We start from the raw sequence: 14,530 nt of genomic DNA on the forward strand, positions 1-14,530 counted from the left end.
AACCCGCACTCTTCTTCCCACATCGCGCGGGAGGAAGTTGGTTCCCCCGCGCGGGAGGAATCCGCAGCGGCCGCCGCTAGCCCGTCGCCCTCCGCGCTCCGGCCGCGGCAGCCGCCGCCCCTTCGCACCCCGGCCGCCCCCCGCGCCCTCACGCCCACGCTCCCCAGTCCCCATGGCTGCCATGGCCACCGCCCTCTCCACCTCCCTCCCGCACCTCCCGCCCCGCCGCCTCCCCTCGCATCCCGTCGCCGCGCTCTCCCTCGCCCCCCGCAGTTTTCGGAGGCGTGAGGCTCCTGCGCGCCTCGCGGCCGTCCCCTCTCCACCAACGGCGCCACTCCCGCGCCGGCGAGCGTCGCGCCGTCCGGGCAGCAACAGTACGGCCGGGAGTACTTCCCGCTGGCTGCCGTCGTCGGTCAGGTGAGGAGATTTCCTTCAGACGATTAGTGTTGCCCTGGGTGCTGCTGATTGACTGATTGGGCGGTGGGATTGGTAGCAGCATTTCCCCGAGCTGGTTAGGCGCATTTCAACCACAATGTAGAAGTAGCAGCAGCCAAACACGCCCAAAATTTACATGAATTACAGTTGTTCGGGGAAACTGGCATGCAGTTTGTTCTGATTTAATCGCATCATTTAATTACATTTGTTCGGGGAAACTTCGCTGCTGCTCGGGGCAATTGATAGATGGGAGGACCATTTGGCTGAGCAAGTGCAATATGATGCCGATGGTAATGTCAAATGTGAGATTGTCAAAGCACCTTTTGTGCAGGTATAGCACACTGACATATATTAGACAGGAAACACAAAGGATGCATATCACTCATCCATTTGGCATATATAGACAGGAAACTGCTGTATTCTCTTGTTGATCTCTCAATTTATGGATGTATAATAGATCTATAATGTGGTAGAGAAGCTTAGTTTTTCTGTCTCTAAAGTTTCATATTTTTGGAGTCCTACAGGCAACAACCAAAGTATCTATTGAAATCAATGACAATAGCATAGGGAAGAAAAAAGAATCAGTGACAAATAATAACTATTTATCTTCCAGAAGAGACGTTTAAAACCAAGTTAGATACTATTTATTATGTGTTTGAAAGTACTATTCGGTGTTATTGAGATGATGAAAATTGTGATATGTTAAATGACAGTTTTAAGGGTTGGGGTTGGGGCAAAGACTAGAACCCTCAAACCCAACCCTTATAACGGAATATTGGTTCTAGTCTTTGTCCCTGTTTTTCAACCCTTAAAAGTGTTAAAAATGACCAATTCTCAATCCTTAAAACTGGTTTTAGATTTAAGTGTTTTACTAGAGAGTTAGCCCATAGAGTCGCGAGTAACAAGGCGGCAAACACTGAAAAGACAAGCCGGTCCACCACTAGAAAAAACACAAGGCGGCCCATCGTCCTACTCCCCAGCAGAATATATCCGACCCAGTTCATCTGCAAAACCCAGTTATAGCTTTTCCCCTCATCTTCTCCGCAGATCAAACGCCAAAACCCTAGGCCGCTCCATCTCCGACGCCGGCGACACCCCCCAACCCCCAACCCCCAACCCCTGCGGCGGTCCGCGGTAGCCCAGGCGGAGGAAGCCATGGACAGCGCCCTCGCGAGCGCGGCGGCGATCGCCGACCAGCGCCAGAAGATCGAGCAGTACCGCCACATCCTCGCCTCCGTCATCTCGTCTTCCCCGCCGGACATCCCCCAGGCCAAGCGCTTCCTCAACCACAGTAACGCGCTTCACTCAAACCCTAGCCTTAGATTTCTGGTTATTTGATTTTCGTTCTGGGCGTAATGGCTGGGATTGTTGCGAGCGCAGTGGTGTCGGATGAGGTGCCGCTCGTGGTGTCGCGGCAGCTGCTGCAGACGTTCGCGCAGGAGCTGGGGAAGCTGGAGCCGGACTCTCAGAAGGAGGTCGCCCACTACGCGCTCACGCAGATCCAGCCTCGTGTGGTCTCCTTCGAGGAGCAGGTAGGCACCATTCGGTTCCTTTAGCAGGCTAATTTTAAGTACCAGATTGCTCTGTACTTGTTGTAGTATGTTGTACTGCACAGCCTGTAGAGCTACTATGTAATGCCATGATATAATTTTGGGAAATTGCTAGCACAGCACTTCTGTTTTGACAGTTGGTCACACCTTCCACTGAATATTTTGAACTTGTGCAGTAACTACTAGTAGTACGTATGGAGCTATTGCTGTGATGGGATTTTCTGTTCTTGTGAGATTTGCTTTGGAGTGGCCAATTTGGGCTCTGGCTGATTTTTCTACAAGGGAATACGCAGTGCATGAAATGATGTCATCATGTTATCTCATTTATGCAGTCTCAGCTTAGATTGTGTATGCAAGGTCAAGTATTGAGGATAATGTTATGCATTTTTTGGTGATGCTCTCTACAATTTAGATTTCCGTGTGACATACTTTCCAGGGGAAATAGAGCTATAGTTAATTTATGCCAGTCAGGCAGTCAACCACACAGCTATTACATGCCGTGTTAGCCTGTAATCCATTAAGAAGACCTATTGATTTGGTGCCCAGTCATTATAAGCGACATATCAACCATTTGAGCCAATTCCTTAAGCTTATTACCCCACATGGTTAACTTATTTTGATTATCTGCGTGATACTTCGATAATAGGTATGAACAGGAAAATTATTACTCAAGGATTATAGTTTTATAATACCTCATGATCTTGTCTGTGAGTAGAGAAAATAATACAATAGTAACTACTGTTGCCACTCATTCCATGTTCATACTGGTTGCATTGCAGAAACCTAAATATCTACGTATAGCTTGGTGCATCATGTCCCTCTTATGCATCACATTTCAGAGATCTAAATATCTACGGGTTACTTCTTTAGTGTTACTTTTTTGGGAGTTCTTGTTGAAGTTGCAATTTATAATGTCTCATGGGTTTAAACTTTGTTAAGCTGCTGACAACAGTCACTAAAATTAGCAGTTAAGTAGTAGTATGACTTCTATTTATTGCAATTATCTCAAAGGTCTTAGATATTCATATTTCTAGGTAGTAGCTACCATCAAAGTAAACCAAGATGGAATAAGTGTGCTCATTTTGCAAAATACCCAGCATTGAAAGATTATGCAGATTAAAGCCGGTTAATATGTACCTGTGCAGAAAAAATGTACTACATCCGATCCATATTAATTGTCGCTGATTTAGTACAGGGAGTACAAAGAATGGCTCGTCATGCTTGTCATCTTGTGAAAGAAATTATCCAGTAAATTTTATGTTATATTGATTGCTATAGTGCTATTCCAGCGTCTTCATGTAAATCTCATGGAGAATATGAATCTCTAGATTTGTTTCTCTCTTCTACAACAAATAACTGACTTACTATCTGTTTCTGTGAGCTTTGTAACCGCTCATTAAATCTTCTTTGGTGACTTTGTGATTGACCCTGTTTTTTTTCAGAAAATCATCGTGCTACTTTATTGATGATTGACCATGCTGTTATTATGTAAATAAGTGTTGCAACAACCTTAATCTCTAATTTTCTGTCTATCTATCCAGGTAGTAGTGATTAGAGAGAAGCTTGCAGAACTGTATGAATCTGAACAACAATGGTCGAGAGCAGCACAAATGCTTAGTGGCATTGACTTGGACTCAGGAATCAGGTAGAAACAAGCTTTTGTGTTTCTTTACATGCCAATGGATTTGTCCAATTCTGGGAAATCTGACAATCTGCTAAAAAACCAGGATGCTTGATGACACAAACAAATTATCCAAGTGCGTCCAGATTGCACGACTCTATTTGGAGGTTAGTGCTGTTTAGCATTTGTCGTCTTTGGCTCATTGCATTGTCAGCTGGACTAATGTAGTTCTTCATTTTGTAGGATGATGATGCAGTGAATGCTGAAGCTTTTATCAACAAAGCCTCGTTTTTGGTCACAAACAGCAACCAGGAAGTTCTGAACTTACAATACAAGGTTTGTTGGTTCAGAAACAAATTAACAATCTATCTGTCTACAACTAAGGACAAAAAAATAGTTCATTTCTTATATCTCTTATATTATAGGTCTGCTATGCGAGAATTTTAGATCTAAAACGTAAATTCTTGGAAGCTGCACTTCGATACTATGGTATCTCTCAGATTGAGCAACGCCAAATTGGGGATGAGTAAGGCTTACTCCCTTTTAATGTTCTGTCTTGTATGGTCCTTTGTTGCCTTGCCGATGTAGTGGTGCCTAATTTCTACTTTACACCCTTGCAAATATTTCAATATTTTGCTCATTGTATGAAATAAATTACTCTACTTGATACTCATGCTTAGATACTGCAGTTATTATTGGCAAGTCGTGTTTGGAACTGATATTGCTTCCATGTATTATTCTCACAAATCTCGATGGAACATTGTTTCTGTATTTTCTCAGAGAGATTGATGAAAATGCTCTTGAGCAAGCTCTTAGTGCTGCTGTAACATGCACAATATTGGCTGGTGCTGGCCCACAACGCTCTCGCGTTCTTGCTACATTGTACAAGGTATGGCTTTTAGCTCATCTCAATGTCCTGTGATTTCACACCTTCTTTATTTACCCTATTACCATTAATTGCTGCAGTAACTTCTAACCATCATGATTGTCTTAGTTCTCTCTTGATCCTGTTTTGCCAATTGGAAACCATCAACACAAGTCACGACATTTATTTAGAGTTTTGGTCCCACTGGTTTAAGTTGGTAGTTGTTACCACCTCCATTCCACACACACACGCATTTCCTTCCGATTTCATCCATTATATTGCATTATTTTGCAAATCAGAACCGTTCAAAGTAGGCATCACACAAAATTTGTTCATGCATTGTCATGTGCAGAGTAGTTTCGTTGAGATTTAACATTGACTATTAATTTGACCAATAATATGCAAGTTATGTGACTTACAATTATATACCCCCTGGTCTTTTTTGAATACAAATTCAACAGTATAACTTTTGCCGCATATAACCTACATTTTGTTGGTTAAACTTGACGGTCAAACTTGATCCTCGTATTGCGCGTGCACCTTATTCACTGGAATGGAGGGAGTACTCCCTCCATAATCCGAATACATGTTGCTGGAGCTGTGTACGCAAAGCACAAGAAAATACGATGTTGGAGGATTAGGAGTTCGGTGGTCAATTTTGCCCTTGTGGTATTAATGCCCTAGGCTTGGATCCCTGCACCTGCAGGGTACCAAGAAATGTTTGTATGTAATAAGGGCAAGATTGTAAACAAGCTCTGTATTTAAGGGGCTCTTTGGATGGGACTCGTGAGCTGCCCAATTGGCCGTTGACCAGATCTGGTTGCACGTTTGGTTGGGCACTGATTATGGCTTTACCTTACTGTCGTAGTGGGCTTGCGATGCCTCGTTTTGTCTCTATTTTCTCTTTGGTTTGAAACAATTTTAATTTGGCACTCATCATATTGTCTTTCCCCTGTTATCTGAAAGATCAATATAATGTGAAATAAATTGAATTGCATCCTGTATTTGTGGGAACCCAGGGTCGTCAAACCTACTGTTCGCTAAACTCAACGAAGGTCGAAAAACATGCTGTTATACGACCTTTTCCAATGTACTAATATCATGATCCTGTGAACCAATTACATTTAACATTTTTTGGGAATTATTTTGCTAGTGTTGAACATCTTCCACCAGGCAACCCATACATCTTATTTTTGCTGAATGAAAGTTTTTTTGGTCTTTTCGCTATGCTGCCTTAAGCAAAACATAATGGTTACCTTAATAATGTGCAAATATTTTTGTTTTCCTGTGCATCTTATCATAATGACCCCTAAACCACTTTTGCCACTCTTAGCTTTTGGCAATTATCACAATTGTCATTCTGTGGCATAAATAGAATTTTCATAGTGGCAATTGTGATACATTGTCAAAAGCTAAGAGTGGCAGAAGTGAAATAAAATTCGTTTGCTTTTGCCATGAATGGTAGTTGTGATACTTGTCAAAATTTAAGAATGGCAAAAGTGAAATGTCAAAATCTAGAGTGGCATAAGGAATATTGGCAAAAACTAGAGTGGCAAAAACAATTTTTTCGCATGATTGTTGTATAATAATTTGCCCCTTCCAGGATGAAAGATGCTCAAAGCTCAAGATATACCCAATACTGCAGAAGGTATCTGACATTGATATACTTCCCTGGCATTATGTTTTGAATATAAGTTCTCTTCATTGATAGGGTCTCCACTTTTTTTTTTCCATATATTCAGGTTTTTCTTGAAAGGATTTTGAGGAAACCAGAAATTGATGCATTTGCAGAGGAGCTGAAGCCGCATCAAGTAAGGAAACTTTTAGTCATCTGTACCTTGTTGAAAATAAGTTCCCATTTATGGTATTCCTGACTGGAGTTTCTCCACTGTTCAACAGAAAGCCCTTCTGCCAGACAAGTCTACTGTGCTTGACCGGGCGATGATTGAGCATAATCTCCTTAGTGCCAGTAAACTTTACACCAATATCAGGTCAGTATTGTGGATATTGTTGTGCATTCATTATTGGATTCAACCTAACAGACCATCAATTCATTTCTCCAGTTTTGAGGAGCTTGGAACATTGTTGGGCATTGACCCTAGAAAGGTAAATTCTTTGTTCATATGTTGGTTCTTTCATTTCCCTGAACTCTACCAGCAACTTAGACTCTGCAATATTCTGCCATATTGCTTGTGGTGTAAAAGGGAACTTGCAATCCTCTGTGTAAAGCAAAAATGGAACATATTAAATTTACAAACCAAAACATGGAAACATTTGTCAGGCTCAGCCCCTTGTTCTTATTTCGGTTTCTACTTGCTATACAAATGTAGGGTGCAGAGTTCTGAACTTAATCTAGGATACCATTTAAATTTTGAGCCTTCTTATCATTAACGTCTCTGTACTGGCAGGCTGAGAAGATAGCATGTCGAATGATCTGTGAAGATAGAATGCGGGGTTCAATTGATCAGGTATTTTATGAGCTCTCTTTCTTGGCATTCTCTATCTGCCATTAGGTCATGAAATTCTGGAATAGAATTACTAAACAACATATTTGTTTTGTCAGTCTGAAATTTATGCATACATCTTTGTTCCACAGGTTGAAGCTGTGATACACTTTGAGGATGACACTGAAGGGTTGCAGCAGTGGGACCAACAGGTTAGTGTAGTGTAGCATTGCACTTCTTAGTTTTAACCTTTTCTTCTGCGTACCTTTTCTTATGCGTACTTGCACTTACCTTCATGCTCTACACAACAAATTCTTGTGCACAAACACTTGCTATGTAATTACAACAACTATCTAGAGAACGTACCCATCAACTTCTAAACCTGGGCTGCACAACTTCTCCACCTGCAGATTGCTGGGCTGTGCCAAGCGTTGAACGACATCCTTGACAGCATGTCGAGCAAGGGAATCGCGATACCTGTCTGAGGGAATTTGTCCACCCGGTCGTTTCGATGGTACCTGTGATAACTTTGATCAACCTGCTGGATACACATTTTGTACAGATGTTTTGCCGTTGAAGGTGCAACGAGTACTTTCGGAACCAATTCTGCTGTACGATCATGTCATGTGAAATTCGTGTGGAAAATGCCGTCCCAGTTATGCGCTCTGGTTTTCAGTGGGTATTATTGGTTCTACACTCACGCATCTCTCGGAAGAATTAGGTCCAGCGCAACGCAAATAGATTTCAGGCTAGGGCTGGTTCTGCAGTATGACGCTGGTGACAGAACATGAAATATCTATCCGTAATTTGACTGGCTTGCTTGTTCTTTATATCTGATTTGTTGATTAACATGTGGCTAGATTAGATATTCTGTCGCGAGTCAAGCCAGTGGTGTCCACCGCTAGAGTTAACCGTCTACAGCTGATTTTACGACTTCAGCACGTCCATACACATGTACTACGTGATACCACCAACAATTTCAAGAGGAAGCGCAAAGCTCTAAATTAAAAAATGATTTCAGAACACCATATTTTTTACGCCTATAGCAATGCTTAGAGTAGCGTCCTTGATGCCTCTGCAGCTGTCCTGGCCATCGAAACATATGTACCACTGCAACATCATTAGAGCATCCTGGCTGCTGCTGTCGGTAGCATCATTGAAATAGCACCACTGTCACGATCGGGAAGTATGTTGTTGCAACAAACGTCAGAGCAATTGGACATTTGTCGAAGCATCACCGCGGTCATCGAAGCACGTCGTTGCAGCATTGATGTGATCGTTCAAAGGACGTCGACGTCGCATTTCGTCGCGACATAGTCGTGTGTTGAAAGCATGCCATCGCAACATCATCAAAGCAGCCGACTGTTGAAGCACCTTTGCGGCCGTCGAAGCACGTCAATGCAACATCATTGAAGTACCCGAGTAGTCATCGTATCATCTCCGTGGTTGTTGAAGCACCGTCGCGGTGGTCGAAACACACCGTCACAACATCATTGAAGCAGACAACTTATTAGTGTAGCATCATCATAACCGTCAAAGCATGTCGTCGCAACATCATCAAAGCATATGGGTTGCCATTGCAACATTGTTGTGACCGTCAAAGTATGTCATCGCGTTGTTGCCATGACCATCGAAGCATGTTGTCGCAACATCTTTGAAGTGGCTAGGTTTTCGGCCATCCAAGCGGTCGAGCTACTATCATGGAGATGGACGTCCAGCGTTGCAGCATTGCTCACGCCCTCACATTATGGCCGCAACATTCAGATAACCCCTCGTGACATCGTCGAGCATGAATGACTTGCTATTTTTTATCAGGCAATTGACGACTTGCCACGTAACTAATACGAGATGACTTTGCTGCTTAGCTAAACAAGAAGCACTTAGCTATGTGCCTATGTCATGTGTGCGTAGCTGTCCGTGAAAGGCTGGAAGCAGTACCTGCGACCCCATCCTCGAACAGGAATCAATCGAACAGGTTTGACTGGTGGATCGAACGGCTTATAATATGGACAAGCAGAAAGATCGAGTGGCTGCCGGCCCGACTGATCCCACGCCCGGATCAGCCGGGTGATTCCTAGCGTCCGCCTTACCCAAATTACAAATTCAATGAAATTATGTTCAATTATGAGAAACAGGGCGGCGTGAGAAGCCAATCATGTATGCAATACTTTAGGGATGCTTTATCCTTTTTTGATCTCAAAGACCTTGGTTTCGAGGGAGACATTTTTTACATGGCGCAATAATAATTTCAGAGTTGATGTGTACATTCGAGAAATGTTGGACAGAGCTGTGCCGTCTCCTGCTTGGTGTAATCGTTTTCGAGGATACAAAGTGGTGAATAGCGATCCTTTGCACTCAGATCGTAGGTCGGTCATCCTGGACCTGGAAGGAGGAAGCCCAATGTGGCATAGCAACATGGCAGATCCAATGAAACGCTTTGAGGCCAGATGGCTTCTTGAGGAGGACTGTGCATGCAAGGGGCGCCATTCATATCCAAGAATGTCTGGAAGTGGTGGTGGCAGAGCTAAGTGACTGGAGCAGGAGCATTTTGGGTGATTTGGCAAAGCGTATTAAAAAGATCAAAAGGGAGTTAGAGGAGTGTAGGCGCCGGGTTATATGGCAAGAGAATGATGTAAGTGTGGCTGTGTGTGGACGGCGATTCCGCGTCAAAGAAAAAATAAAATCAGTCGACTTGGCAATTGTGAATTAAAAATCGCGGTCAGCACCCAATGCATAGCGATGAACAGCCCTTTTATTTTATTATACGTAGGCATAATGCACAAGCTCTTCTTCTATACACCAGCTACAGCAAGGCACAGTGACAACGACGGACGCAAGAAAACTAAAAGAACAGTAGACTGAACAACAGACCCACGCGACCAGGATCGCCGCCATTATTAGTACAGCGGTACGCAGGGAAAGGGTAGATCATAGAGCGTGCAAGGTGACCGGAACGGTTCTTGTTTTCAGGCGCTCCGGAACACGGAGCCCTTGCGACCACGGTAGCGCTTCTTCAGGTTCGTGGCCATGGCGGCGCGGTACTTGGTGGAGTCTCCCCAGTCGCCTCCCTCCTCTTCCCACGGGTCGTCTCCGCCTCTCCCGCCACGGCCTCCTTCCTCCTCCCTCCTCCGTTCCTCTTCCTCCCTCGGATCGTCTCCTCGTCCTCCGCCTTCTTCTTCCTCCTCCCTCCTCCGCTGTATTTCCTCCTCCCTCGGATCATCACCGCCTCCTCCGCCTTGGCCTCCGCCGCCTTCTTCCTCCTCCCTCCTCCGCCTTTCTTCCTCTTCTTCTTGCTCCCTCCTCGCTGCTTCCTCCTCCTCCCTCTTCTTCCTTTCCTTCTCCTCTCTCCTCTCCCTCTCTTCCTCCTCTCTCTTCTTCCTTTCCTTCTCCTCTCTCCTCTCCCTCTCTTCCTCCTCTCTCTTCTTCCTTTCCTCCTCCTCCCGCTTCTTCCTCTCTTCCTCCTCCCGCTTCTTCCGCTCGTCCTCCTCTCTCTGCTTCCTTTCCCTCTCTTCCTCCTCTTCCCGCTCCCTCTCGCGCTCCCCCTTCCCGCCCTCATGTTCCTCCTGCTCCGCCTTCCTCTCCAGCTCCTCCGCGCACGAGATGCACGCCATTATGGTCGACCCGCTCTTCGCCGACAGCAGCTTCTCCACGGCGGTCGTGTTCTTCTGCCCCAGCGCCAGCGCCACGATCTCCTTGCCGATAACCTGCAGCACCGAATGATCCCCGGCCAGGAACTGCGGGTTGTTCTCCCCCATGTGGGTGCTGAACCCGACGAACACGAACGACCCGTTGTTGAAGGACAGCTGCGCCATCGGGTGGAACCTCGGCACCACGAACACGTCGCCTTCCTTCACCCCGAACACCGAGTTCTTGCACTCGATGCCTTCTTGGCCGTCGTTGCCGCCCTCGTCGTGGTGACCGTGACCACCTCTCCTGCGCCCGCCCTCATCGTGGTGACCGTGATCACCTCTCCTGCGGCCGCCGTCGTCGTGGTGGCCGTGATCGCCGCCCCCGCGACCGCCCTCGTCGTGGTGGCCGTGATCGCCTCCGGCGCCCGAGGGGATGCTCGGGCATACCACCTGCACGATCCCTGACCCGTGTGTTACGATAGCGATCTCCGTGGCCTTCGGGTTCCAGTGAGGTCCCATCATCGACCCCTGCAAAAATGATCAGTGTTACACAGTTTGTAAGTTAGCATGAGAGCTGAAAAACTACTGAACGTAACAGCGAGCGATGAATCTGCTAGCTCAGTTACCGTGGTCAGGTTCACCATGAACATGCCAATGTCGGACCCCCTGAGGTTCTGGAGGTCCTTGTTGGTCATGGTTTTGCTCCATCCAAAGCAGTTCTTGACGTCCGGCTCGCCGGAGTAGAAGTTGAAAGTCTTGCTCTTGGACTTGTCGTCCTTCTTGTCCTTCTTCTTGTGCTTATCCTTCTTCTTCTTCTTGTTCAGTGGGGAGTCGTCTCCCCACAGCGCGTCGAAGATTTCTTCCGTCCAATTCGAAGACTCTTCCTTCTCCTGGTCTGGCTTGTACGTTATGATCGACTGTGGGCTCTTCGCCGATGTGATCGCCTCGACCACTCCAGAGGAAACCTTACGAGACAAACAACAGTTCATGTACTCCATGTGATACTTATTACAAGTTCAGACACACATTTTTGTACTTACCCCAAATCCCTGTCGAAGAATCTTCACATCGAATCCTCTCAGTAGATTGCTGACGCTCGAGTATGCTTCTGACTTGGGATGCTGCAATATCAATCGGGGGGCACCGTCAGTACCTAAGTAGGAGTATGAGTGAACAACTAGATCACCGAACATGGAAGCGGCCTGTAGGTACCGATGGGTCGTCGCAGTTGATGGCGTTGCTGGTGAAAATGGCGTAGACCCGAAGGCGCTCTCTGGTGGCGTTGGGGTAGCTCTGGATGTACAGGATGCTGCCCTGCTCCAAGTTGTACACGTCTCCTCGCTGCACTTCCAGCGAGCTCGTCTCGCTGCCCCCTTCTTGGATGTAGGTCACCTTGCCCCGCCCTGCCCCCAGAAGATCACGACGTGAGTTGAGTTCAGTAGCACAAAACACGTACGTGCACTGCACTCACTTGCTGATAGCGTTCATGGATGCTAGCTAGTAGCTGCGTACCGCTGTGCACGTAGAAGACAGCGTCGGCGTGCAGCTGCACGGGCAGGAACAGGGCGCCGGGGTCCATGGTGATGAACTGCAGCCGGTACACCGTGCCCGCCGCGTCGGCGACGTCCGTGGCCGTGACCGTGCCGGCCTCGCTCTCGACGACCACCCTCCGCCTCTCCTTCTCCACGACCTGGCCGCCCACCGCAGCCCCGGCCTTCCATTTCGTCTCGTGCGCCGCGGCCGCCGACGATGCCCACAAGGCGGACACGAGCAGGGACAGGACGAGCCACCGAGCCGTCGCCGCCGCCATGTTTGCAATGTTTGCAGGTCCTTGCTTTCTGCTTTCTCCTCGACCTCGCGCGGTCTGTGAAAGGAAGGGGGGGATATGGCGCCTCATATGTAGACGACGGGATGCTGTAGCTGGTGAAGCGTGGCGTGAGCTACGTGGGGGGCTGTGGGCATGCTTGCCGTGCATGGGCGCGACGTGCCCCCTGGTCGCGACGGGGAGGGTGGGCGGCTCGAGGACTCGCGATGGTGTTTGCCGTCCGCTGGGTGTGTCCTATGCTAGCCACTTGGACGCTGGCTATGTGAGGTGGAGTGCACGTGCCGCGCGATATATATGCATTTGGTGCCCACCGCCCAACGCGAAGCTTCGGTACGGCTTCGGTGCTAATTTCGGTGCTTGGGTGTGCAGTGTTATCTAGGGGCTGCTACGAATCGAGGACGTATCCAGCGCACCGGCGTAACTCATGCACCCAAATGCTCCGATGCTAGATGAGACACTGGATAGAGAACAGACGGAGATGAGCTGGTCATGGAGATGGATAGTTGCTAGTACATCTGTAAAATCAATGCGCATTTATCTTTTGTTTCCACCAATAAAGTTGTTTGCGTATTTATCTTTTGTCCAAATAAAACAGGGTCATGTATTTTGAATTGCATGTTCGACTTCAGAACTTTTTTCACTGACATCTTTGTTCTTTGGTCGTGCATTAAGTTCTGAATAGAGTTTAAAAAGCAATGAGAAATGTATATTTAGAATATAATCAGCATTGATCTTGTTTTAAAGGTCTCTTCATGACAAATATGGCAATCAAAACCGATCCAAAATCTAACCGTTTTGTGCTTGAGCCAAAAAAACAACAACTAAACTTACATGTTTACTAAGGCCCTGTTTGGAACCATAATAGATTATGATAATCTGAATTATGAACATAGATTATATAATCTGGTTTATAAAAATAATTCAGGTGGGCATGTTTGGAGGTCAGATTATATAAACTGTAAACCAGCTTTTAAATTGTAAAATGACATGTTTGTCCTCTGTTTACAAGGAAAAATAGAAAAGTGACGGTGACACTGGGTAATTCTCCTGAAGTTTACAATGGTAACACGTCATTTGTAATCCATAATCTCATTTTAGCTGGGGTAGAGCAGATTATGAGATTATAATAATCTGATCATCTAGTTTATAAAATCTACAATATAAACTGTCCTGTTTGAAAATATAATATATTATAAAAACCAGATTATATAATCTGGATGGTTTCAAAGAGGGCCTAAGAAGAGAGAGATATGTAGTGCAGGTTTATTTTTGTAAAGTGAAGGGTTATCTCTGTAAAAACTGGTATAATATAACTTGTGACCAAATTTGGGCCATCCTCTTTTTCATCTATTGGCCCAAAAGCTACTGGTGCATTGGATGCACAGATTAGCTCGGTGCATAGGATATGTTGTCGCTACGAATCATCCGGTCGGGTCCCAACTGTTGGATCCGACCCGCAGTCATTGGATTCGTCAACGCATCGATCTCATCTCATCTTCCGCTGTAGGAAAGTGACGGTAGCGAACACATTCCTCGTCGGCCGAGCCAAGATTTCGGCAGCAACGGCATCATGACGATGCTCCATTGCAGTGCCAACTCCAGCGCGACGATGCTCCATCCCAATTCCGGTGGTGCTCCATTGCAACCTTGACACCGACGCACGGTGCTTCGTAGCTCCGGTGCTGCTCCATTGCAACCGCGACACCGGCGAGCGGTGCTCCAATGTAGCGACGACGGTGGTCCATCGTAGCTCCGGTGGTGCTCCATTGCAGCCGCGACACCGGCGCACGGTGCTTCGTAGCTCCGGTGATGCTCCATTGCAGCCGCGACACCGGCGCACGGTCCTTCGTAGCTCCGGTGCTTCTCCATTGCAGCCGCGACACCGACGCACGGTGCTTCGTAGCTCCGGTGTTGCTCCATTGCAGCCGCGACATCGGCGCATGGTGCTTCGTAGCTCCGGTGCTGCTCCATTGCAGCCGCGACACCGGCGAGCGGTGCTCCAATGTAGCGACGACGGTGGTCCATCGTAGCTCCGGTGGTGCTCCATTGCAGCCGCGACACCGGCGCACGGTGCTCCGTAGCTCCGGTGCACCCGCGACACCGGCGGTCGGTGCTCTAGTGTAGCTCCGGTGGTGCTCCATCGTAGCTCCGGTGGTGCTTC

The 14,530-nt window shown here is 46.9% G+C and overlaps 2 protein-coding genes across 2 annotated transcripts; one reads left to right on the plus strand and one right to left on the minus strand.

Moving 5' to 3' along the window:
• Positions 1–1,455: 1,455 nt before the first annotated feature.
• On the plus strand, positions 1,456–7,745 carry LOC123449430 (COP9 signalosome complex subunit 4). Its single transcript, XM_045126651.1, has 14 exons — positions 1,456–1,726; positions 1,816–1,967; positions 3,527–3,630; positions 3,713–3,773; positions 3,850–3,942; positions 4,032–4,132; positions 4,387–4,495; positions 6,075–6,119; positions 6,214–6,282; positions 6,371–6,462; positions 6,535–6,577; positions 6,880–6,939; positions 7,068–7,127; positions 7,326–7,745. The coding sequence occupies exons 1-14, from the start codon at positions 1,591–1,593 to the stop codon at positions 7,398–7,400; spliced, it is 1,200 nt and encodes a 399-aa protein (XP_044982586.1). The 5' UTR covers positions 1,456–1,590; the 3' UTR covers positions 7,401–7,745.
• Positions 7,746–9,649: 1,904 nt separating this feature from the next.
• Positions 9,650–12,405, minus strand: LOC123446918 (vicilin-like seed storage protein At4g36700). Its single transcript, XM_045123465.1, has 5 exons — positions 12,057–12,405; positions 11,757–11,947; positions 11,585–11,665; positions 11,171–11,509; positions 9,650–11,072 (listed from the first exon to the last, which is right to left on the minus strand). The coding sequence occupies exons 1-5, from the start codon at positions 12,352–12,354 to the stop codon at positions 9,882–9,884; spliced, it is 2,100 nt and encodes a 699-aa protein (XP_044979400.1). The 5' UTR covers positions 12,355–12,405; the 3' UTR covers positions 9,650–9,881.
• Positions 12,406–14,530: the final 2,125 nt, after the last annotated feature.

The sequence above is a fragment of the Hordeum vulgare genome, chromosome 4H (genome assembly GCF_904849725.1).
Source record: "Hordeum vulgare subsp. vulgare chromosome 4H, MorexV3_pseudomolecules_assembly, whole genome shotgun sequence".
NCBI lineage: Eukaryota > Viridiplantae > Streptophyta > Magnoliopsida > Poales > Poaceae > Hordeum > Hordeum vulgare.